We start from the raw sequence: 24,729 nt of genomic DNA, 5'->3' as shown, positions 1-24,729 counted from the left end.
AGATGATCTCAGTGTGCCCATCCCTCCAGGCACCTGGAAAACCAAACAGAGAATTCTCTTTGGTGAATTACAAAATTGCCTCATTTCAATTTATTTGTACAGATAATTTCACAAGCATAATTTAGTAAGTGTGCAACACGGATCCTTAGACCCAAAGCCTCTTGCCTGATAGGCAAGCATTCCTTACACCGAGATGCAGCCTCACTTCTTTTTATTTATTCATGTTTTTTTTTAAACTATGATACAGGACCAATCCGGCCTCAACTTTGCAATTCTCCTCAACCCCCCTAGTGCTGGGATTCAAAGACACATTCCACCATATCTGGCTCACACTGTATTTAATATAAAAAATACCTCTCATCCCCCCTCCCCCGAAAAACAAAACAGATACAGGGGCTGGGAAGGTGGCTCAGTGGTACAGTGCTTGCCTTGCATGAATGAGGCCCCTATGTTCGATTCCTTAACACTACACAAGCAGAAAAGGCTGGAAGTGGCGCTGTGGCTCAAGTGGTAGAGTGCTAGCCTTGAGCTGCAGAGCTGAGGGACAGCGCGCAGGTCCAGAGTTGTCAGGCCTCATGACCAACAAAAAAAATAACAAAAACCCCCACCAACAACAATACAACAGATACAGCACTGCCAAAAAGGAGATAAAGGTGAGGAAAACTAGACCATAAACCAATTACACAGTATGTCCAAGAAATGCCAAGTACAGTACTGCTCAAGTGATAAAGTATAAGCCTTGAGTGAAAAAAGGTAACCAAGGAAGAGCCCAAGGTCCTGAGTTCAAAGGTTCAGGGGAAAAAAAGAAAAAGAAGAAAAGGAAAATTTTCAAACCTATATACTTATATTGCAAATCTGAAAAAACCACCAAGAATTTCATAACTAAACACAAGTTAAGTCAGGTGTCAGTGGCTCATGCCTCTAAATCCTTGCTACTCAGGAGGCTAAGACATAGTATAGAAGATAAAAATTTCAAAGTCAGCCCAGGCAGGAAAGTTCATAAGATTCCATCTCCAAAAAACAATCTGGAGAAAATCTGTGGAGATGTAGTTCAGGTGATATAGCACTAGCCAAGCAAGCAAGCTAGCCAAGTATGTAGTTCTGAGTTCAAATCCTGATACTAGAAAAAAAATTGAGCTAAAATTATAAACAATAGATTTGACAGATTTGATAGGGCAAAAGATTTGGAGAAATGGAAGAGAGCTCAGAAGAAATGATTCAGAAGGCAGTATGGAGAGACAAAAAGACGGGAATGCAGAAGAAAAGGTTATAGATAGGAAAGTTGTAATAGGACCTCGCATATTTTTAGCTTTCATTCCAGGAGAAAGACCAGAAGAGAGACAATAGTTTAAAGGATGAGCCAGGCACCAGTGATGCCTATAATGCTAGTTACTCAGGGGGCTGAAATCTGAGGATTGTGGTTTGAAGTCAGCTTGGGCAGGCAAGTTCATAAGAGTCATCTCCAATTAACTACCAAAAAACCAGAAGTGGAATTGTGGCTCAAAGGGTAGCCTTGAGTGAAAAAGCTAAGGGAGAGAGTGCCCTGGACCTGAGCTCAAGCTCTAGTACACGTACACACACACACACACACACACACACACACACACACACAGATAATAATTGAGAATTTTCCAGAAAATTCAAAGATAATCTACAATATAGCTCAAGCAGAATAATGAAATGCATCATTATGGAGAAAATATAGAAAATCAAAGACGAGTCTTAAAAACAAGAACAGAAAAGAGCACCGATTCCCTCCTGTCCCTCAGGTCTAAGTCCACCCTTTCTATCATCTGTTGGTTGATGCTGGGGCTAGGGTCTGCAAACTACATTTCCCAAACCCTCTTGCCAGGTGACTTCCTGTCAGGTTCTGTCAATGAAAGCCACTAAAGAGAGATCAGCAGGTGAGGGGGGGGAGGGAGGGAGGGAGAGGGCGAGAGGGAGAGAGAGAGAGAGAGAGAGAGAGAGAGAGAGAGATCCTCTACTTGCTGTTGGATTCACTTCTAGCAAAGGAAAAAAATCATTTTTATGATCCAGACCAGCTGGGGTTCTCTAAGATCCTAAATCCTGTTACCTCTGCTTCCTCCCTCCATCCTTCCAAGACTAGGGGTAGTAGCTACCTTCTGCAATTACAGAGATAGATAGATAGATACCTTCAGCATTTTTTTTTTTGTCGGTCATGGGGGCTGAACTCTGGGCCTGGGTGCTGTCCTTCAGCTCTTCAGCTCAAGACTAGCCCCCTACCACTTGAGCCACAGCACCACTTTGGCTTTTTTTTTCTGCTTATGTGGTGCTGAGGAATCAAACCCAAAGCCTCATGCATGCAAGGCATGCACTCTACCACTGAGCCAACTTCCCAGCCCACCTTTAGCATTTCTTTCTTTTTTGCAGGTCATAGGGCTTGAACTCAAGGCCTGGGCTCTGTTCCTGAGACTCTCTTTGCTCAAAGTTAGCACTCTACTACTTGAGCCACAGTGCCACTTCTGGCTTTTTCTGCTATGTGGTACTGAGGAATGGAACTAGGGCTTCATGCATGCTAGGCTAGTATTCCACTAAGCTACATTCCCAGCCTTCTTTTTTCTTCCTTTTTTTCTTTTTTCTCTCTTTGGCTTGTTTAGCTCTCCAACATCTGTATAAACAATCCACTCTGTGTGTGTGTGTGTGTGTGTGTGTGTGTGTGTGCTGGTACTAGAGCTTGAACTCAGGGCCCACTGCTTCTGTTCAACTTTTTGCTCTTGGCTGGTGCTCCATTATTTGAGCCACAGCTACAAACCAGCATTTCCCTGGTTAATTGGAATAAGAGTCTCACCGAGTTTGTGTGTGTGAGCCATAAGCTCTAAAACTTGAACCACAGCTACACTTCCAGCTTTTAAGTGGTTGTTTGGAGATAAGAGTCTGTGGATTTTCCTGTTTGAAGTTGGCTGAGAACCATGATCTTCAGATCTCAGCCCCACAAGTAGCTAAGATCACACGTGTGAACCACCAGTGCTCAGATCACAGAGGTTTTTTTTTTTGCCCAGGGCTGGCTTTAAACTGTGGTCCTCAGATGTCAGCCTCTTGAGTAGCTAGGATTAAAAGTGTGAGCCAACTGTGAGTGGCTATGTATTTTCATTCCATTTGTTTGAGAAAAGTAGCACAATTCACATTTTCCTTGGAGAACCCTAGAAATAATATGAATTCATCAAAGGGGCCACAGGGTGGCAAATTGCACTATTGTTCCCAATTATAATATGCCACCAACTTAGATCAAAAACTGATCACACCCTGCTGACACCAGGCTTTGGCTAACAACATGTGAGGGCGAGTGATATCTGTCACCAAAAGCTTTAAAACTGTCACCAGATTTTGCCATTGTTAAGTGTTCTAGGAAGGAGCAGCAGCTGCCTCGCACAGGAGGTGAAAAGTGAGCCAGAAATGAACCTTTGTGTTGCAAGCCAAGGAGATTTAGTAGATATGCAATGAGTGAAAGAAAACCTGAGTGATTCACAGAACTGGACAGCATCTGACTTCTCATAGCAAAAGCGGAAGTCAGCAGCCAGCCATCAGTAGCTTCAATGTGCTAAGAAAAATGCTGAGATTCTGTGCTCAGAAAATCTGCTTCAAGATGGAAAGCTAAATAAAGACATTTTCAGACAAAAACTGAGAGAACATGCCGGCAGTGGATTCTTTATACATTAAAGGGAATTCTGAAGGCAGAGAGAAAGGAAATTATCTGAGATAGAAGACTGTAGATACAGGAAAGTATGAGGAGTCTGTCTCACGGAAGATCAACTGTAGGAAACAACAATCATAATGTCTTTGCAGTAACATAGATATTGGCAGTATGGAAGTCAGAGTGAGATACAGAGAAACCTGGAGGCCTGGCTAAAGTGGTAGAGTGCTTGTCTAGCATATGGAAGGAAGGAGGGAAGCAAGAAAGGAAGGAAGTTAAAGGGAAGAGAGGAGAGAGAGATACCTGCACAATCCAGTTAAGGGTCAAAAGCACTTACATTTTAACAAGTTATAAATGCACGCAGTAATCATTTTTCTAAAAAAAAAAAGACTGACCAAAAAAGTAAATAAATAAAAAGAAATATAGCAGCTATTTAGATACCTTTTGCTTTAGATTCCACTTCAACCTGAAGATGTCCAAAGGGTAGTTAAGAAGCAGAAGAGGAAGTAGCACTGTGGCTCAAAGTGGTAGAGCACTGGACTTGAGTGAAAGAACTCAGGGACAGTGCTAGGTATTGAGTTCAAGCTCCACAACTGACAATAGCAACAACAACAAAAAGGCAGAAGAAAACCTGAATATCCATCCTTGCCTCCATTCTACATTAATTTTTTTTTTGGGGGGGTACCAGTCCTGGGGTTTGAAACCTAGGCCTGCGTGTGTGCCTGAGCATTACTGCTCAAAGCTAGCATTCTACTACTTGAGCCACAGCACCACTTCCAGCTTTTTGATGGTTAATTGGAGACAAGAGTCTCACAGACTTTCTTGTCTAGCTGGCTTCGAACCAGGATCTTCAGATCTCTGTCTTCTAAGTGGCTAGGATTACAGGTCTGGACCATTGGCGCCCAGCTACATCCATCTCTTTAATGTGAGTTTCTCTCCTGTAGTTGGTCACCTTAGAAGGCAGGAAGGGCCGGGCGCCGGTGGCTCACACCTATAAGCCTAGCTTCTCAGGAGGCTGAGATCTGAGGATAACGGTTCAAAACCAGCTCAGGCAGGGAAGTCTGTGAGACTCTTATCTTCAATAAACCACTAGAAAACCAGAAATGGCGCTGTGGCTCAAGCAGTAGAGTGCTCATCTTCAGCCAAAGAGGGCAGGGACAGCACCCAGGCCCAGAGTTCAAGCCCCATGACCACTACCACCACTACCACCACCACCACCAACAACAACAAAGAAGGCAGGAAGGGCAGATCTTGAAGATTAAACGTGAGCAGAGTCAAAACTGCCCCCCTCCAGACAACGACTTTCATATAGTGATCAGATTGCTTCCTTCAAGTGAGAAGGGAAGCAATAATGTCTTCTCTACAAATAACTCTTAATAATCAATGTACCAATCAGAGTCAGAGGCTGTTTAATTAGGATGAGTACCTCTCAACCCCCATCCCAATTATTTCTCTACTTAAACCTAAAGTTTGTGTACTAAGAGGGACTGAAATGTATTTTCCCAGCACACACATGCCCCTAATAAACCTCCTTCTACTGCCCTTCAGCACCACTTTATTTTTTATTTTTATCAGTTGTGGGGCTTGAACTTAGGGCCTAGACACTGTCCCTGAGCCTCTTTGTGCTCAAGGCTAGTACTCTACCACATGAGTCAACAGTGCTACTTCAAGTTTTTGAGAGGTTAATTGGCGATAAGAGTCTCATGGGGATTTTTCTGCCCCAGCTGGCTTTGAACCTTGATCCTCAGATCTCAGCCTCTTGAGTAGCTAGGATTACAAGCCACAGGTGTCTGGCTTGTTTTTTTTTTTAACACTTCCTTCCTTCCTTCCTTTCCTCCTTCCTTCCTTCCTTTCTTTCTTTCTTTCTTTCTTTTTTTTTTTTGTCGGTCGTGGGGGCTTGAACTCTGGGCTTGGGTGCTGTCCCTCAGCTCTTCAGCTCAAGGCGAGCGCTCTACGACTTGAGCTACAGCGCCACTTCCGGTTTTCTGGTGGTTTATTGGAGATAGGAGTCTCACGGTCTCTCCTGCCCGGGCTGGCTTTGAACCGCGATCCTCAGATCTCAGCCTCCTGAGTAGCTAGGATTACAGGCATGAGCCACCAGCGCCCGGCTCTTTTTTTTTTTTTTTTTGTCTTTTCTTTTTTGGTACTGGGGATCAAACCCAGCATGTTGCACTTGCTAGGCAAGTACCCTACACTGAGCTACAGCCCAGCCTATTATTTTATTTTTACTCCTATCTGGTGTATTAGGGCAACAAGCCAGACCTGAGAGAGTTGGGTCTCTGGCAAAGGAACTCCTGGTTATAAAATGATCACTCAACTACTTCCATATTTCTGATAGTAGGTCCTGAACTCCAGGCTTCTACCAGAGAGGAGGGAATGCTACACCTAAAGGCCAAAAAAAGCTGGGCACCAAGCTCACTCCTGTAATCCTAGTTAAGCAGAAGGCAGAGATCTGAGGGTTGTAGTTTAAAGCTAGCCATGCAGGAAAGTCTGTGAGACTCTTATCTCCAGTTAACCATCAAAAGGCAGGGAGCTGAGCTGTGGCTCAAGTGGTAGCCTCAGCCTTGATCCAAAATGCTAAGGAACAGAATCTAGGCCTTAAGTTCAAGCCCCAGTATTGGCACAAAAACAAACAAAATAGAAATAGTACTAGCAAGGGTGAATATGATCCAGGCACACTTAAATGCATGCACAGAAATATAAATAAATCCTTTTGCAAAGTTACTATACACTATTGTAAAAGATTTTAAAAGGAGAACATTTCTCCCATGTGTGCATGTGTTCACTCAGCAATGCTGGATGCCTGCCTTGTGCATGCTAGAAAGATACTCTGTCACTGAGCTATATCCCCACCTGGGAGAAGATGCTAGAAGGACATACCCTGCTGTCAACCAACTTCCATTCTAAAAGTTTCATGTCAGCAAGCTGGGAGCCAGCTGAGCTTACCTACTGAAGAGGCTGAGATGTGAGGATCACAGTTCAAAGCCAGCCAGGGCAGAAAAGTCTCTTATCTCCAATTAATCACCAAAAATCTGGAAGTGGAGCAGTATCTCAAGTGGTAGAGTACCAACCTGGAGCGAAAAAACTAAGAAACAGGACCTAGGCCCTGAACACTGCACATGTGTGTGTGCGCATGTGCATATGCGCACGCACACACACACACACACACACACACACACACACACACAAAGAAAAGGGAAGGAAAGAAGGAAAGAAAAGAAAAAGGAAAAGAAAAATAGGGTGAATTTAATCAAAGTACCAGCTGTCTCCTCTGGCAGTTGACAGAACAAGACCCATGTCGGGCAGTTGGTTAGTCTGTACCATCTAGTATATTTGTGTGAAACTGCTACCAGTAATGCATCTGGACCAACCCAGAGACCATGGCCTCTGTACCCTCTTTATATCCCCATCTTCCTTAGGAAGCTCCCAGGGTCTTGCAGCTGTGCATAACAGCTATAGGCCTATCCTGCCTGATCTATGTCACACACACAATCCTGTGTCCATCAGACCTAGGGGCGGGTGGAGGAGTGGGAGGAAGTCACAAAACACTTGCTTTAACAATCTTTAAGCCCCTGTAGGGTGCAGTCTGTGGTCCAGCTCTTGGAGGAAGTGGGGAGAGTAGGGGTGGGGAAGCTGGTGTTTGAAGGAAGGATGGGTGAGGGTGTGTGCCTGTCTGGCTCTCCAGGGTGGGGCTGGATGCATGTTTGGGGACAGGCACCTCTGTCACATGACCTGGCTCAGGTTTTGGAGGGAAGCCGGCTACACGGGTTGTGTCAGGCACATCTCACAGGGTTAAGGAAGCAGTAACTTCTGCCTGGGTAAAGTGTACAGGAGAGTATGCTTTTTCTTTTTGTTAGTTTTTGCTTTTTGTTTTTGGTGGGTTTTTTTTGTTTGTTTGTTTGTTGTAGGGCTTGAACTCCTGGGTGCTGTTCCTGAGCTTTTGTGCATAAGGCTAGTAGTGCTCTACCACTTTGAGTCACAGCTCCACTTCTGGTTTTCTGGTGGCTTTTCTGGTGGACTTTCCTGACTGGGCAAACTCTGAACCATGATCTTCAGATCTCAGCCTCCTATGTAGCTAGGATTACAGGGGTGAGCCATCAGCACCTGGCCAGACTATTTCTTAAAACAAACAATCTAGGAGGGAGGGAGAAGGGAGAAAAATGTGGGGTTTTCTGGAGGGGAAGAAAATAAAGTCTCCAGTGTATAACTGCAAAGCTGAAGATTCACATACAAAGGCATTTAAATTCTCTTCTATGTATCTTTGTGTATATTTGAAAGTTTTTTCACAATTATGCTTTCAAAGTCATCTGGAGCCAGGTGCTGGTAGCTCATGCCTATAATCCTAGCTACTCAGAAGGTTGAGATATGAGGATAATGGTTCAAAGCTAGCCTGGGGGACTGGGAATATGGCTTAGTGGTAGAGTGCTTGCCTAGCATGCATGAAGTCTGGGTTTGATTCCTCAGTACCACAGAAACAGAAAAAGCCGGAAGTGGTGCTGTGGCTGAGGTGGTAAGGTGCTAGCCTTGAGCAAAACAAGTTCAGGGACAGTGCCCAGGCCCTGAGCTCAAGCCCCAAGACTGGCTCCCCAAAAAGCTAGGCAGAGCAGGCAAGTCCATGAGACTCTTATCATCAATTAACCACCAAAAAGCCAGAGGTGGAGGTGTGGCTCAAATGGAAGAGTCCAGCCTTCTTTAAAAAAAAAAAAAAGGGATAGCTTTACATGCATAGATGGTGCTCTGCCATTTAAGTCATGCCTCCAGGCCAGCTTTTTGCTGATAATTTTGTAGATGGAATCTGCTGGACTTTTCTGCCAGGGTTAAACTATAATCCTTGGCATCATAGCCTCCTGAGTAGCAAGGATCATAGCCGTGACCTACTGATACCCAACTTCACTTTTTTTTTTTCTGCTAGTCCTAGTGTTTGAACTTGGCACTATCCCTGAGCTGCTTTTGCTCAAGGTTAGTACTCTACCACTTGAACCATAGCACCACTCTGGCTTTTTCTGTATATGTGTTACTGAGGAATCGAGCCGAGGGCTTCATGCAGGCAAGGCAGGCGCTCTACTACTAAGCCACATTCCTAGCCCCCTAACCTTCATTTTTTAAAATATTATATGTGCTAAAATACACTTATCACCAGTGCCAGTGGCTCATACCTGTAATCCTAGCTACTCAGAAGGCTGAGATTTGAGGATCATTGTTCAAAGCCTGGGCAGGCCATGAGACTCTTACCTCCAATTAATCACTAGAAAACCAGGAGAGGAGTCAGAGCTCAAGTGGTAGAACGCTAGCCTTGAGTACAAAAGATCAGGGACAGTGCCAGGGCTCTGAGTTCAAGCCCTACAACCAGCAAAACAAAGGAATAAAATAAAAAACGCACATAACATGCAATTTAACCAGCTTAGTCATTTTGAAGTGTATGGCTCTGAGTGTATGGTGCTGAGTTCACCCACACTTCTGTGCGGGCAGGCTGCAGGCTTTTTCACTGTGTATTATACAATTGTGTAATGACTTCTCCAGCTCTCTCTCACCCTCCATCCCCCAGGGTCATAAATCACCACTGAGGGACGGGGGCTCAGTGCCCTCTTACCATTTGGGGGTGACAGCTCATCCTAGACTTAGCTGTAAAGCTGCCCCAGGTTTCTGGTGACCCAGCGGTGGGCCAGCTGAGCTGCCGGGACTTCCGGGGCAGGTTCCACCCTGGAGTGCGCGGGGTGGTTCCTGCAGATCCTCAGCTCTCTGCCTCAGGGCGGCGGCAGGGCAAGTCTAGGCAGCGCTCAGCATCCACCTCCACTGTTTGCCTTGGCTGCTTCAGGCCACTGGGGGAAGGGGGTTAGAACAAACCTCCTCCCCAGCTCTAGTGACTCAGGGAAGGCTGGTCAGGTCATAAAATCCACTTTCACGCCCCCCTCCCTCAGGTTTGAGACCAGGGGAACCCCAGCTTCTAGTCCCAGACAGCCACCTGTAACACAGATTCCATAGCATTTGTGCAGGTGGTAGGAACTAGGGTGGGCACCAGAAGGGTTGTCAGCCTGTTCTGTGTAAAGAGTGAGTTCTTCAGACTCGGTGTCTACAGCAGCACCCGGCTCTTTCCCTCAGGCTGACGCCTGGACGGGCTCCAGAGGAATCAGAGGACAGGGCGGGCGGGAGGCTCAGCTGTCAGGAGTCTCTATTTGAGTTCCCTGCCGGTTCTCTTCACCTGAGTTATGCCACTTAATCCTCCCAGTCATTTGTCTTGTTTGGTAAATCCAAGAAGCCAAGGCTCAGAAAGGTCACCGCGAAGTTACGAACCCAGATGTTAGGGCAAGGGTGCCTTTCTTCATTGTCCTTCTCCTGGTTAGAAAACAGCCAGGAAGTTGTTTTTCAGCAGATGGTGGGGGCAGGGGGCGGGGGGGGGGGGGTGAGCATGGACAGCTGTCAGGTCCTGGAGGAGGCTCAAAAAAAGAGAAAATGGCTTCTCTCTCTGCCCTCCCAGGTTCTTTGCCGCACTAAAAATTAAGATGTCATCAAAAAGATGAGCTGGGCGTGAGAGGCTTGAGCCTGTAATCCTAGCTATTCAGGAGGCTGAGATCTGAGGATAGAGGTTCAAAGCCAGGAAACTCCGTAAGACTCTCATCTCCAATAAACCACTCAGAAAACCAGAAGTGGCACTGTGCTCAAGTCGTAGAGCGCTAGCCTTGAGCTGAAGAAGGACAGTGCCCAGGCCCAGAGTTCAAGCCCCACGACCAACAGGAAAAATAAAAAAAGATGAACAAAGCTAGGTATGGGTGGGGACTGTGACAAGAAAACAAAACAAAACAAAACCCACAAATAAACAGAAAACAGATTAACAAGAGATAAACTGACTCTCAATGGAGAGTCAGGCTGAGTGCTGGTGGCTCAAGCCTGTAATCCTAGCTACACAGGAAGCTGAGATCTGAGGATCATGGTTCAAAGCCAGCCCAGGCAGCAAAGCCTATGAGATTTTTTTTTTTTTTTTTTTTGGTTGGTCATGGGGCTTGAACTCTGGGCTTGGGCGCTGTCCCTGCGCTCTTCAGCTTAAGGCAAGTGCTCTCCCGCTTGAGCACAGCACCACTTCTAGTTTTCTAGTGGTTTATTGGAGATAAAAGTCTCACGGACTTTCCTGCCCAGGCTGGCTTTGAACCACATCATCAAATCTCAGCCTCCTGAGTAGCTAGGATTACAGATGTGAGCCACTGGCACCTGGCTCCATGAGACTCTTATCTCCAATAAACCACCAGAAAACCAGAAGTGGTGTTGTGGCTCAAAGAATAGAGCGCTAGCCTTGAGCTAAAGAGCTGAGGGACAGCGCCCAGGTGCAGAGTTTAAACCCCAGGACCAACAACAACAAACATAGAGAGTCAGAACTGGAGCCTAGGAACTTGGGGATGCTAGGGTGGAAGGGTGTATGTGACAGCTAGGTGAGGGAGCAACTGTATGTGAACAGAGTTTTGTAAATTAGAAGTCTCTCAGAAGTGAAGGCATGGTGGTACACCTCTGTAATCCCAGTCCTCCTGGGAGTCTGAGGCAGGAAGAGCCGGAGCTACATAGTAAGGTCTCTTTCTTAAAAAATTAGAAGGCTAGGGCTGGGTAGGTGGCTCAATGGTAGAGTGCTTGCCTTGCATTCATGAGGCCCTGGGTTCGATTCCTCAGCACCACATAAGCAGAAAAAGCCAGAAGTGGCTCTGTGGCTCAAGTGGTAGAGCGCTAGCCTTGAGCTGAAGAGCTGAGGGACAGCGCCCAGGCCCAGAGTTCAGGCCCCACGACCAGACCCCCCCCCAAAAAAAAAAAAAAAAAAAGAAAGTTTCCCTTTTACCCCCATTCTCTACCTGCCCCAGGTCACAGGAATCAGCCTAGTCAAGTAGTGTCAGATTTAGGGTGTTTTCTCTGAACTCCTTCAAGGCATTGAGAGAATCTGGATGTGAGCATTCCCTGTCTGTTCACAGCCTGCTATCCCTGGAGGTGACAGACAGGTGACCTAGAAAGGAAGTTGCCCTGTGACAATGACCTGGGGCAGTACAGTGATTCACTTTGCCTTAAGAGTAGAAGGAGGGGCCTTGGGGACAGTGAGTGGCTCCTAATGGGTTATTCTCCCAATGGGCCACTTATAGAGGAAGCCCAGAGACCAGCCCCAGATCCCAGGGGCACTGGGACAGTAGCAAGGATGATCTTGAAGGAGTCACAGGACCAGTCTTGAATCACAGCAGAAGCGGGGACAGAATGGGGACAAAGGACAGAATGTGTGGGCTAGAAAGCTCCCTCAGGGCAGAGTGTGGATGGACAAGCTGGGTGGAAAGGAGCCCACGGAGGTTGCTGCAATGCCCAAGAAACAAGGTAACAAGGCTAGAGATGGTCCTCAGAGACATGGGGCAGTTCCTACTCACCATGGTGGCCTGAACATAGCACTGCTCCAGCCGCTTCTGGGCAGTAGGGATGTAGGAACTGCCCAGACCAGGAAGATGGACCTGTGACAAGGGCGCCAGCACACAGCCTCTTTCAAGGCGGTGGTGGCTTCCAAGGCACCACTTGGAATTGGAATATAAGGTCAGGGGCTTGAGATCCAGGCAGGGGTGAATAAAGTTCAAGGACTGCACTCTCACCCCAGAGGCCAACTCAGAGCTCAGAGCTTGTTTCTGCCCCTGCTAGAGAGGGCTTGGTGCGGAGGAAAGAGTCCTGATTCCCAGCTGGCTTCTGGCTCTCCAACTTGCCCAGCCCAATTTTTAGTGGTTGTTTTAAGACAAAGTCTCCTCACCCAGCTCTGGCTGACCTTGAACTCCAGACACAACATATGCCAACAGGCCTAGATCTCCAAGACTTACCTCCCCCACTCCACCCCCCACCCACCCCCACCCACCGCCCCTACTCCAGCTTACCTTTCCCTCAAGATCTCAGAAAGGCGCCTCAGTTGCCTTTTGCCAAGAATAAGCTCTTGGGGGTGGGGTGGGGACGGAGCATGTCCCCTCCTGGGACCTCCGTTTTTCCATTAGAAGAGTCTGAACTGAAGAAACCCAGGGTTCAATGGCTGTCTTCTGATTTAGGCTCGAGAAGATGAAGAGCAACGCATGAGGGTTAAATCAGGGAGAAGGGTTAGGGGAGACACTTTCTGGATTCAGGTTGAAGCTAGCCCCTCTGCCTTGCCATTCTCCATCCATGTGATCACGGTGACAACATGAAAGGATTTAGGAATGATCTGCCAGGCCAGTTCTCCAGCCTGTGGAAGGAAGGGTGCGCTTAAGCACCTAGGCTCTCAGAACCTACAGCCTGTGCCTGTGCGAACAGGAAGCCTGGTCCAGGTCCCAGCGGTCTGATCATGTTTCCTTGAATGACATCTGCTAGAAGAGAAGAGTCAGGCTATTATTCTCTTCTGCCCTAGTCCCTCAGCTCTGCAGCCCCAGACTGTTATCTCTTCACTGGGTCTCTTCTGCCTTGTTTTGTCTTCACTGTCTCTGAGTTCCAGGAATTCTAAGTTTTCCCCCCTCTTGCTGGGGTATTCTGTGCTATTGAACCCCCTTCCTCTACCTTCCCACTGCACTGGTAGGACACTGGATGGGGAAGCAGGGGAGAATTTGGAAAATTCACTGCATTTATAATCATAGAAGGAGTGGAGGAGGGGAGGGAGGCATGTTACTGCCTCCTGAACCTGGCTTGTCATCAGAACTTAGCTTTCACAAGTCTCTCCTCTTACCTCCATTGTCCTCAAAGAACTGGTGTGTGTGTGTGTGTGTGTGTGTGTGTGTGTGTGTGTGTGTGTGTGTGTGTGTGTGTGTGTGTGTGTGTGTGGTGTGTAGGTACTAGGACCAGGGCTTGAACTTAGGATAGCATTTCTGCTCAAGGCTGGTGGTGCTCTACCATTTGAGCCACACCGCTACTTCCAGATTTTTGGTGGTTAATTGGAAATAAGAGTCTCAAGGACTTTTCTGCCAGGGCTGGATTTTAACTCCTATCTTCAGATTTCAGACTCCTGAGTAGCTAGAATTACTGGTCTGAGCTACCAGCACCTTGCTTGTTATTGTCTGTAAGTGAAGTATTATTTGTGCCATTTTATTTGAGGATACTGGAAATTGAATCTAGGTGTCCTAAGCACATGCTATAATACTGGATTACATCCAGAGGGGAAAAGGGTTTACTTGCATAAGCCACATTAAAGGTGTGCAATGCAGTGGCACTTCATATACAAAATTGTGCAAGCACAGAAACATTCCAAGATGAAGCGTCTCCCTGCCCCCCAAATACAGTAAACAATCACTGCTCATTTCTCCCTCCCTGTGGACTTCTCTGCTCTTTGGAGGAGTCATACCACACACCAGATCTTCTTCTGGCATGTATGTGTCTTTCACTTGTGACTTCCTTCTTGGAGCATGTGTCTGATTTCATTTCTGGAAGCCTCTCTCCACTTTTCCCTAGTAGTGAGATTTGAAATCAGAACATCCTGCTTGAGTGACCTGGGTCACAGTGCAGTGATTCATCCCTTCAAACCCTAGCCCTCCATTCCTTTCTATGGCTGAATAATATTCCATTGTATGGATAGACCACAGTTCATTTCTGCATTCATCAGTTGTTCCGACAATTCAAGAATGTTTCCTGGGTTTAATCTCCTGTACCAGGAGGAAAAACAAAACAAAACAGAAAAACCGCACACACACACTCACAACCCCCCCCCCCCCCAGCAGTTTCCCGTTTTAGGTGCTGTGCACAGTACTGCTCTGATGATCTAATGTACTTGTCTGAATGAATATCTGATTTCAGTTCTTCTGAGTGAACACCTGGGAGTGGAATTGCTGGATCACCTGGCAAGGCCACATTTAGCTTTTTTTTGGAGGAAAGGGTGTTTTAACTTCCTGGATTTGAATGCCTTTGACTGTCTAGTTCTGACTCAGTTTCCTTCTCTTCCCAAGGTCTGTCTTACACTGCGCCTGTTTAGCTCATTTGCATTATTTGTCTGCTCCTCCTACCCCTTGCTCTGGAATTTAGCTGTCCCTAGAAGCTTCCGGAAAAAAAAAAAAAAGAAGAAAAGAAATTTAAAAACCCAAACTCTCAATGCCGAATTCAGGTGCAATTTCTCTTTAGGGTTCAGGGTACTTGTTTGGCTCAGCCTTGGAAGGGGAAAAAGGGGGTTTACCTGAAAGGAAGCGTCAAGGATCAGAGGGGTGGAGAAGAGCGAGGCCAGGAACGGGCAGGCGGTGCGCCCTGTGTGTGGGGGGGGGTTCTCCGCGGGGCTGGGGGCTGCGGCCGTACCCTGGGTCCCCGCAGATGCGCACCGGGGTGACCGCCGCGCCCCGGGCGCAGCGGGCTGCGGGGCGCGCGCTCGGGAGGCTGCAGCTCGGCTGCAGGCGGAGCCTCGGGGCGGGGTCCGGATGGATCGCGGGGTGGGCGGGGGTTGCCCCCCGTCCCCGCCCCCCACATCCGGGGGCCGGGCCAGGCCGGGCTTTGGGCTCCTGGCGCCCGGGGTGAGTCAGGCCGGGTTTTCCCTCCTCCTCTAGGACCCGTGCCGCCGAGCGCGTCCCTTCCTCGCCAATCCGGCTCCGGCGCTCGCCCGCCCGCCCGCGGTTTCCCGTGCCCGGGCCACCGCGATCTCGCAGTCCCGGCCCGAGCGGGCACCGTGGAGGAGGGTTCGAATCTGCTCCAGGGAACCGGAGCGCGCGAGGGGCGCGGACGGGGCGCAGAGCCGGCGAGCGCGGCGCCAGCATGGTGAGTGCGGCGCGCCACGGGGCCGCGGGGGGCCGGACCCGAGCTCCCGTGCTCGGGGGCGCCCTGGGCCGGGCTGCAGCCCCCATGCCAGCCAGCCGAGGATCAGGGCTGAGAGGTGGTGGGGGGGGAGTGGCAGGATGCGCCCAGGTGACCCCCCCCCCTCACCCCCAGCCCCCATATCCCGTTCCCGGGCACCGAGGCTCTGCCAGAGAGTGGGGACCGGTCATCTCTCCTTGGGCTTTCCTTGGAGCATCGCCCCGGTACGCACCCTCAGAGCCTCGGCCGGGCGGGACTGGGTGCCCTTGGCTTTGGTCTCAGGGAGGGGAGGAGGACAGATGTGTCCTCCCCACCCCACCCCGCCCCCCTGGAGCTCCTGGATTTCCTCCCCCTACCCCCCTCAGTCGTTCTGGGGGATCCCAGCCACCTCTGTGTGCAGTTCTGTGGGGATGCTGACCTTCCCGGTGAGATCCCTCGCCTGTCCCCGCACCTCAGGATAACCTCTGTCTTTAATTTGGTTTTGAATGTTTTGCCCCAGCCCTTCTGCTCCCTTGCAGCTGTGGACCTGCGGATTGGGGTGTGTGTGGGGGGGGACATTCTTAGATCTTGGCGGCAGGCATGTTTTACCAGCAGCTCTGGTCGTAACCTTTGGTCAGTCTAGGACCAGGGTGGGAGTCAGGCTCTTGATTGTATCCAGAAGGACGATGGGGACAACCCCTTCCTCCTAGGAACAACTCGGGCCTGTCTGTCTGTCTGTCTGTCTGTCCTGGGAGGGGAGGAGGGAAGGAGGTGAGGTGGGAGGCCACCCTGGGTTGGGGTGATCAGCTCCTCCCAGGGCCCTCCCTGACAGAGCTCCTTTGCCTCCTGGCTGCGTGTGGGTGTGTATGTGCCAGACTGAATGAATGCGGCCAGCCAGCTCCCGCCACCGCCTTTAGTGCTTGAGAGTCCTCTAACAGCCAGGCTTCCACTATTTCTTCCTGACCCCCAGGTTGAGAGGTCCTTCCATTCCATCCATACCAGCCTGGCTGCAAATGTCCTTGGGAAACAGCCTGGGGAGGGGGCTGGGCAGGCTATGTGTAACAGCATTCTGTGTCCAGGGAAGGGAAGGTGACCCCGGGCTGCTGCGACAGCCTCTCTCTCTTAGATCTGAGAGTAGGGAGGTTACATCTCTATAGGGGATCTTGAACAACATGCTTCTGCTTTCTAGGCCTCAGCTTCCCTATTTGTCAAATGGACTGAGGGTCATTATGACCCTGCCTAGACAGATCTACTGTCTGGTGGTGGTGGTGATGGTGGTGTGTGCGATTGTGTGACAGGTCTGAAGGGCAAGGGCTGAGAACTGATAGCTCTTCATAGGTTATATCCCCTAGGCTGTGACTCCTCCAGACTCTCCTGCAGGCAGGGCATGCCAGCTTCTTCCTCCTCTTTGCAGTCAGTCACCCCACTGCCCCCTGTTTTGGAGCCTGGGACATTCCAGTCTCATTCCTCTGGGGCAGCTGCAGTCACACCCCTCAGCAGAGGCCTCATCCTCTAGCAGGTGGTAGGACACTCCCTGGTGGGGGGGTGGGCAACTAATCGCGGCAGTGCTTACACCCATGTAGGACTGGCGTGTCCCACTCTAGAGCAGTGGGAGGGGGCTTCTGAGCTGTGACTTTTTGACATTTCCCCTTCTGGTGCTCACTTTCCTTTTTGTGTTTGTGTGTCTGTGCTGAGACTTGAATTCAGGACCTGAGCAATGTCCCTGGGTTCTTCTGCTCCAAGGCTGGTGCTCTATCTTTTAAACCACAACTCCACTTCTGGCTTTTTGGTCATTCATTAGAGAGGACTCTGATGGACTTTCCTGCCCTGGCTGGCTTTGAACCTGTTTTCTCAGTTCTCAGTCACCTGAGTAGCTAGGATCACAGATGTGAACCACCAGCACTCAGCCTCGGTTTCCTTTTTTGAAGTGAGAGTTGACAGAGCGCACATCTGATGTGTCTGGAGCTCAGAAGCAACCAAGTCTGGGAGGAGGGTTCAAATCTGTACGAGAGAACTGGCACACAAATGTTTTTCTCTGCTTGGTGGCCAAGGCCAGCTCCATTTTCTATTTCCACCAAGGGTTGTTCCAGAAGAGATGCCCTTCTGTGTTTGGGGCTGTCAATGCTGCTTGCTAATCTTGGAGTTAGTGAAGGGGCCCTGTTGGGGCCAGCTGGGGCATGTGGAGAATATGGCTGCCCAAACCTCCCCAGCTGAGTGATTGTGGGTTTTCGCGTTAATGCTGAGAACTGGGGCCCAGGGCAGGTAGGCTGCTTTGAGGAGAGACGCCCAGATCCTCAGAGGAAGCCCCTGCTCTCTGTTCTGCTGTTTTTCTGTTCTGGGGTCCCAGGGAAGCTACAGGGCACCAAATCCTTTGCAGTCCTGTGTGCACAGCTGCCCCGGCCTGAGCGGGCAATCTCCAGTCTCAGGCTTCCAGGCAACGGAAGGAAGGAATGTATGTGTGTGTTGGGGGAGGGGTGGAGGTGGAATGGGCTCTTTAAAAAAAAGATTGCCCCCTGATTGAGACCTAGGCCTGGTAGAGCTTCCTAGAGAAGCCAGGGGCCTCAGCCTTGCTGGGGAAGCTGATAATACAGCGGAGAGGTTGCTAGGAGGGACTGGGGCATGACCTCTCTCTCTCTCTCTTTCTCTCTCTCTCTCTCTCCCCTTCTCTCTCCCCATTTTGCCCCCCCCCCCAACTAGGGCTTAAACTTAGGGTCTTGTACCCTTGATTGGCTTTTTTACTCAAGGCTGTCAGTCTACCACTTGAGGCACAGCTCCACTTCTGGCTCTGTGTGTGTATGTGTGTGCATGCCAGTCCTGGGGCTTGAACTCAGGACCAGGGTACTGTCCCTGAGCTGCTTTTGCTCAAGGCTAGCTCACTACCGCCTTGAGCCACAGCTCCATTTCTGCATAGTTAATTAGAGATAAGACTTTCCTGCCCTGGCTGGCTTCAAACATGATCCTCAAATCTCAGCCTCTTGAGTAGCTAGGACTACAGGCGTGAGCCACCAGTGCCCTACCGGTTGCTTCTCTTGATAGCCTGAAGTGAATATCTGCCCAGAAGAGGGTTGAGGCGGTGTGTTTGTGGTGAGGTGGGCAGACCTAGCATCAGTGCTACTGTCTCCACCACTTTTGGCCACAAAGGGCTCAATGGTTCACAAACCCTTTCACTTGTGCAGTCTCTCAATTACAGTTGCCCTATAAGGAAAGCAGGGCAAGATGTGGAAGTCTGCTAGTGCCTGGGGTGGGTCCCCATGGTGGTGGGGAGGAGGGGTGGGCGCTGACTAACCAGAGCCCAGCTTCTCAGCTCTCCTCTCTCTCAGGAAGCAGTGACAGATCAGTGAATGTACTTTTACCATACAGTGCTGTCTTGGTGGGTTGGCTTGTCACCAAAAGGAGGTGTCAGATGGGGAGGAAGGATCACTCAGTTCCAGTTCTTTTTGGCTGTGTGTGACATTTGGGTCCTGCTACACATTTAATAACTGTAGCGTTGGATTCCTTGCTGTCCTCACCCTCACCATTGCTATAGCCTTGGGTTCAATCATCTCACCTTTCTGAGCCCCAGGAACCTTGCCTTTAATAATGGGGGCCAGTAGTGCTACGTGTTGGTGGCTCATGCCTATGATCCTAGCTACTTGTGAGGCTGAGATTTGATGGCCATGGTTTGAAGCCAGTTAAGTCAGGATATTTCTTGAGACTCTTATCTCCAGTTAAGCACCAAAAAGCTGGAAGTGGAGTTGTGGCTCAAGGGGTTGAATGCTAACTTGAGTGGAAAAGTTAAGGGAGGGGCTGGGAAGGTGGTTCAGTAGTAGAGTGCTTGCCTTGCATGCATGAGGCCCTGGGTTTGATTCCTCAGCACCACATAAGCAGAAAAATCTGGAAGTGGTGCTATGGCTCAAGGGGTAGAGCACTAGCCTTGAGCTGAAGAGCTGAGGGACAGTGCCCAGGCCCAGAGTTCAGGCCCCATGACCGACAAAAAAAAGTCAAGGGACATGTCTCCGTCCTGAGTTCAAGCCCTAGTACTGGGGTACACATGCAAACAGAGAGAGAGAGAGAGAAAGAGAGAGAGAAGGAGGGAGGAAGGAAGGAGCCTGTGTTTGTCAGGGACCCAGCACCTATATTCCTTACCTTGATATGTAAGATATGTGAGCTGTGATACCCCCCCGCTAGGGTTTGACTGTTCACAACTCTCCTCCTTTCCTATAAGAAAGTTAACACGGGGGAGCGTTGGAAGGTTATAATATATTGCCCAGGGTGCAATTGAGGGCTGTAGCCTTTGGGGTGGAGGACCCAGCTACTCTCTCTTCCGGGAAAGCTTTGTCTTTCACCAACACAAAACCTGGAAATGGTTGAGGAAGACGCAGCCTCCTAACGGTCATTGTTTGGGGGGTGGCAGGGGGTGTCCCGGAAGCATATTGGGTGGGTGGAGGACACCCAGATGCAGCCTCACACAGACTGCCAGGCATCTGTTTGGGCAATGGGAGCAGTTATAAGTGGGTGGAACAGAGGGAGAAAAGGTAGTATTCAATGCATGTAGTTTACACCTACTGTATGGTATGTACTGTATGGGCACTGGGCAGGGTAAGATGCATGAATCAGTGACTCTAGGTACCAGCTCCTTACCTTGCAGAGTGTGGGTCCCAGCTCTGGCGGGGAAGATAGTCTTTAAGTCTGGTCACATGGTATGAGTAAGCCTGTCCTGGCCAGACCTGGAATTATCTTACCACGTCATCACCAGTGATAAGCACTATCTTTACCCTTGGATCACCCAGGCCAGCAGAAGTGAGGGGCTTGGCCAAGGTCACATACTGATTAGCTCCACCCTGGGCTGAGATTTGAGGCCCATCCTGCTTGCTGGAAGGCTTTGGTTTAATAGTAATAGTATGCAAAGGCTGGTGAGAATTGGGCCTGTCCTTTCCCACTCCCTCCCACTACTACGCAGACCTGAACACCTGTTCCGGAAACCAGGGCCATTGTTCCTCCCCTTGGGCCCATCCTGTTTGCATCACCATCCTTCCTCCTCTCCGGCCCTTCCTGTTTGTGTCCCTCCCCCTATAGCCCACCCCTACCCCCCCCCCCCCACCACTCCACCCATGCCCTGTGTTTCCCTGGAGTGGGGAGCTCTAACCCTTGCCAGGAAGAGAGAGGCAGGCCTGTGGGGTTGTCCTGAAGGAAGAGGAAAGAATAAAGTTCTTTCCCTGCTTTTCCTCCTTGTCCCTCAAACTTGACTGGAGAGTGAGAAAGGGCGGGGTCAAATGGAATCTGAGTCTGTCCATGGTAGCCCTTTGCTAGTCTGAACCTGGGGGGCTGGCCCCTGTCATTCTGTTTGAGAACCTACCCTTCCCAGCCCCTAGCTTTCCTTCTAAGATTTAAGCCAATTTGGTAGTGTATTTGACAGGCAGATGGCTTTGGGGCCTGTGTTCCATTATTTGGTTGTTTATTTTCCTTTGTGCTGGTACTGGGGTTTGAACTCAGAGCTTTGATGCTGTCTCTGAGGATTTTTTGCTCAAGGCCTACCACTTCTGGCTTCTTTGGTGGTTCATTGGAGATCTGAGTCTTGGGGGCCTTTCTGCCAGGGCTGGCTTTGAACTGTGATCCTCAGATCTCAGCCTCCTGAGTAGCTAGGATTACAGACCTGAGCCACAGAAGCCTGGCCTGTACTTCTTTCTCTTGCCAGTCTAAATCCTGTCCTGACATTTCTCTCTGTCACCCAAGACATCTGCCCACATCTGCCTCTCTTGCGCCTGATGGGAGGAGTTAAGAGAGAGCTTGGTTTGAGATCATTCAGGAAGGCTACCGAGTTCCCACCAATCACTAATGGAGCCTCTCCATTCCCAGAAGCAGCTGCCTGTGCCCTGTTGAAACTTCATGGCCACAGCCTCAGGCCCAGCTGGCATTGCCATGGGAAGCGTGGGCAGCCTGTTGGAACGGCAAGACTTCACCCCTGAAGAGCTTCGGGCAGCACTCGCCGGGTCCCGGGGTTCACGCCAGCCAGATGGGCTCTTTCGGAAGGGGTTGGGCCAGCGTGAGCTCCTCAGTTACCTGCACCTCCCCAAGAAAGACAGCAAGACCCCCAAGCGGGCACCTCGGAATGAGCCTGCTGATTATGCCACCCTCTACTACCGGGAACATTCTCGGGCTGGTGACTTCAGCAAGACTTCGCTGCCAGAGAGGGGTCGGTTTGACAAGGTATGCCTCTGTCCCTCCACCTTTTCCTCGGGGAGGTTGGGGGGCCGGGAGGTATGGCCTTCTTTGGAGACCCTGATACTCTGATACTCTGTGGGATGGGGCAAGGTTAGGGCAGAGACTGAGGTGTGGACAGCCTGCCACAGGCTGGCCCAGCGCTGTTACTGAGCAGTCAACAACCCCTCACTCACACTCGCCCTCTCTCTCTTTCTCTCTGCCAGTGCCGGATTCGCCCTTCAGTCTTCAAGCCTTCAGCGGGCACCGGGAAAGGCTTCCTGTCCATGCAGAGCCTGGCTGCCCACAAGGGCCAGAAGCTCTGGCGCAGCAATGGCAGCTTGCACACACTGGCCTGTCACCCACCCCTGAGCCCAGGGCCCCGGGCCAGCCAGGCCCGTGCACAGCTGCTCCATGCCCTCAGCCTAGATGACGCTGGCCCCGAGCCGGAGCCCAGCCTGTCTGACTCCTCCAGTGGGGGTAGCTTTGGCCGAAGTCCTGGCACTGGCCCCAGTCCCTTTAGCTCCTCCCTGAGCCACATCAACCTCCTTGGGGGCTCCCTGGATCGAGCCTCGAGGAGCCCCAAGGAGGCTGGGCCATTGGCTGTGCTGAGCTGCCTGCCTGAGCCACCACCCCCCTATGAGTTCTCCTGTCCCACTGCTGAGGAGGTGGCTGTGCTTCCTGAGGCCTGTGAAGAGCTCAAGAGGGACCTTGGTGACCAGAATGGCTGTAACCCCTTCTCACAGGTGAGGGATCCCCCTGCCAGCTTGATTCTATGGCTCTGCACAGAGGAATAAGGAGGGTATCACTGCATACTGGTGGCTCACACCTGCAGTCTTGACTACTCCGGAGACTGAGATCTGATCTTGTCAGGGTTCAAAGCTAGCTGGGGCAGAAAAGTCCTTGAGACTCCTATTGACAACCTCAAAACCAGCACACACACACGCACGCACGCATGCACGCACGCACGCAAGCGAATGTCTACCTTTCTCCATATCCCAGATGGCAAGGCTGTTGTGTCAGAGGTAGTCCTTGCCTGAGAGCTGTACAAGAAGGAGGGGGAGTATCTGGCAGGCATCCTGATTTGAGGAGTATGTGTAGCTGGGGCATTCTGGGTCCAGTGGTTTATGAGACCAGTGGTAACAGCATTGAGCTATGGGATGGTGGAGCCTATAGCATCCAGGGGTAGGGCTTTGTCTGGATAGCTGGCATGGCTGCACTGGCCCCTATCCCATGCCCGTTTCCCCTGGCAGGTACTAGAGGAACGACATCGGCTGTGGTTGTCCGAGCTAAAGCGCCTATACGTGGAAAGGCTCCACGAAGTGGCCCAGAAAGCCGAGCGCAGTGAACGCAGCCTCCAGCTACAGCTGTTTATGGCCCAGCAGGAGCAACGGCGCTTGCGCAAGGAGCTCCGGGCTCAGCAAGGCCTGGCTCCTGAGTCTCGGCCCCCTGGCCCTGTGCCAGAGACTGACCCCAGTGCCCGGCCAGAAGAGGAAGCCCGATGGGAGGTATGAGACCCATTAGAACTCCTGGCCCATTGCCCCCATCCACCCTCCATCCATCCCTAGTCTCCCAGCCTGAGCTCTCCACCCTGCTTTTTCCTTGGCTCTTGTGCATCCACGCTGTGCATCCCCCACCCCCAGGTCTGCCAGAAGACAGCTGAGATTAGTCTCCTGAAGCAGCAGCTGCGGGAAGCCCAGGCGGAGCTGGCACAGAAGCTGGCTGAGATCTTTAGTCTGAAGACACAACTTCGGAGTAGCCGGGCCCAAACCCAGGCTCAGGATGCAGAGCTGGCCCAGCTGCGGGAGGCTGTGCGCAGTCTGCAGGAGCAGGCCCCTCGGGAGGAAGCCCCAGGCAGCTGTGAGACTGATGACTGCAAGAGCAGGGGGCTCCTGGGGGAGGCCGGAGGCAGTGAGGCCCGAGATGGTGCTGAGCAGCTGCGCGCAGAGCTCCTCCAGGAGCGGCTCCGGGGCCAGGAGCAGGCGCTTCGCTTCGAGCAGGAGCGGCGGACTTGGCAGGAGGAGAAAGAGCGGGTGCTGCGCTACCAGCGGGAGATCCAGGGGGGCTACATGGACATGTATCGCCGGAACCAGGCGCTAGAACAGGAGCTGCGGGTGTTGCGGGAGCCTCCCACACCCTGGAGCCCTCGGCTGGAGTCCTCCAAGATTTGAGAGTAACAGAGTGAGCAGATGTCGGATGTACTGTCAGAAGAGAGCCTGAGACGCCCGGCTCCTCGCTTATACTAGTCTGGGGCAGTATCTGCAGAGGCCAGCTAGGAGAAGAGAGGAGAGAGGGAAGGAATGCAGAGGAGGGATCCAGTGGGCGGTGGGCTGGATAGGATGCCAGCTACAGGAGCCAGGGTAAGGCCCTCCTGGGCAGAGGAGCACCCAGGCAGAGCCCAGTCCTGCTCCCTAGAGTGGGTGTGGCCCAGTGAAGGAGATTGAACCCTCCCCCCCCCCCAACCCCGCCATGGGACAGGGTGGTTGCAGATGTTGGCTGAGGCTTGCCTTGATTGAAGGAGCCTGGGGTGGGGACATTGGCCTCCTCCAGAATAAAAGCACATTTTCTACAAGGAGACCATGGGTGGTAAGTTAGGGCCTCGAACCAGCCAACTTGAGTGGTAGCTGCTTCCATGGCCGCCATCGTGGTTGTTGTGGCTTGTCTGCAGCTGCCCATCACGTGTGCTGAGAATGGAAGAAGATGCCACGTGGGCTGAAATTCTTGTCTTCTTTTGTACCAGTGGATTTTTCAGAAGGAACAATAAATACCAGGGAACTCCAGGAAGACGAAGTGGCATGCCAATCAAGGCATTTCAAAGACATGAAGTGTTTATTGGCCCCGGGTGGGGGGGTGGGAGGGGGCTGATCTAGCCAGGCTCCCCTGCCGGGTTTGGGGCCAGCCCCCACGCAGTTTGCCCTGGAACATCCAAAGGCTTCTTTGGGGCTCTCCTTCTCGAGCTCACCTCCCATCTATCCAGCTGTGGTGTCTCTCTCCCTCTACAAGGGTGGAGGCCATGGGCGCAGTTGCAGGAGAAAGCTCAGTGGGGAAAGTTTGTATATGGGTCATTTGGTAAAGGGTTTCCACCAGAGCAAGAAGAATGAAACATTTTTTCCCACACGTAAGGAGGGCTATGGGTATTTTTATGCAAGGGTGAAAGGGGAGGTGAATTTTACTCTAGAAAATACTGTTCTGGGGAG

General features: G+C 50.9%; 1 protein-coding gene across 2 annotated transcripts; it reads left to right on the top strand.

Annotated features, from left to right (window-relative positions):
* Positions 1–15,180: 15,180 nt before the first annotated feature.
* Positions 15,181–24,306, top strand: N4bp3 (NEDD4 binding protein 3). 2 transcript variants are annotated; one of them, XM_042688871.1, is made up of 5 exons: positions 15,181–15,340; positions 21,194–21,541; positions 21,760–22,278; positions 22,786–23,040; positions 23,176–24,306. In XM_042688871.1, exons 2-5 carry the CDS (start codon positions 21,221–21,223, stop codon positions 23,701–23,703), a joined length of 1,623 nt encoding a protein of 540 aa, XP_042544805.1. In that variant the 5' UTR covers positions 15,181–15,340; positions 21,194–21,220; the 3' UTR covers positions 23,704–24,306. The 2 variants fall into 2 exon arrangements, with proteins under 2 accessions (XP_042544805.1, XP_042544804.1); XM_042688870.1 differs by having other exon boundaries at positions 21,191–21,541.
* The last annotated feature ends 423 nt before the right edge of the window (positions 24,307–24,729 follow it).

This window comes from Dipodomys spectabilis, unplaced genomic scaffold (assembly GCF_019054845.1).
Source record: "Dipodomys spectabilis isolate Male_0828 unplaced genomic scaffold, ASM1905484v1 ptg000119l, whole genome shotgun sequence".
Taxonomy (NCBI): domain Eukaryota; kingdom Metazoa; phylum Chordata; class Mammalia; order Rodentia; family Heteromyidae; genus Dipodomys; species Dipodomys spectabilis.
This window is presented reverse-complemented; position numbering and strand designations above follow the sequence as displayed.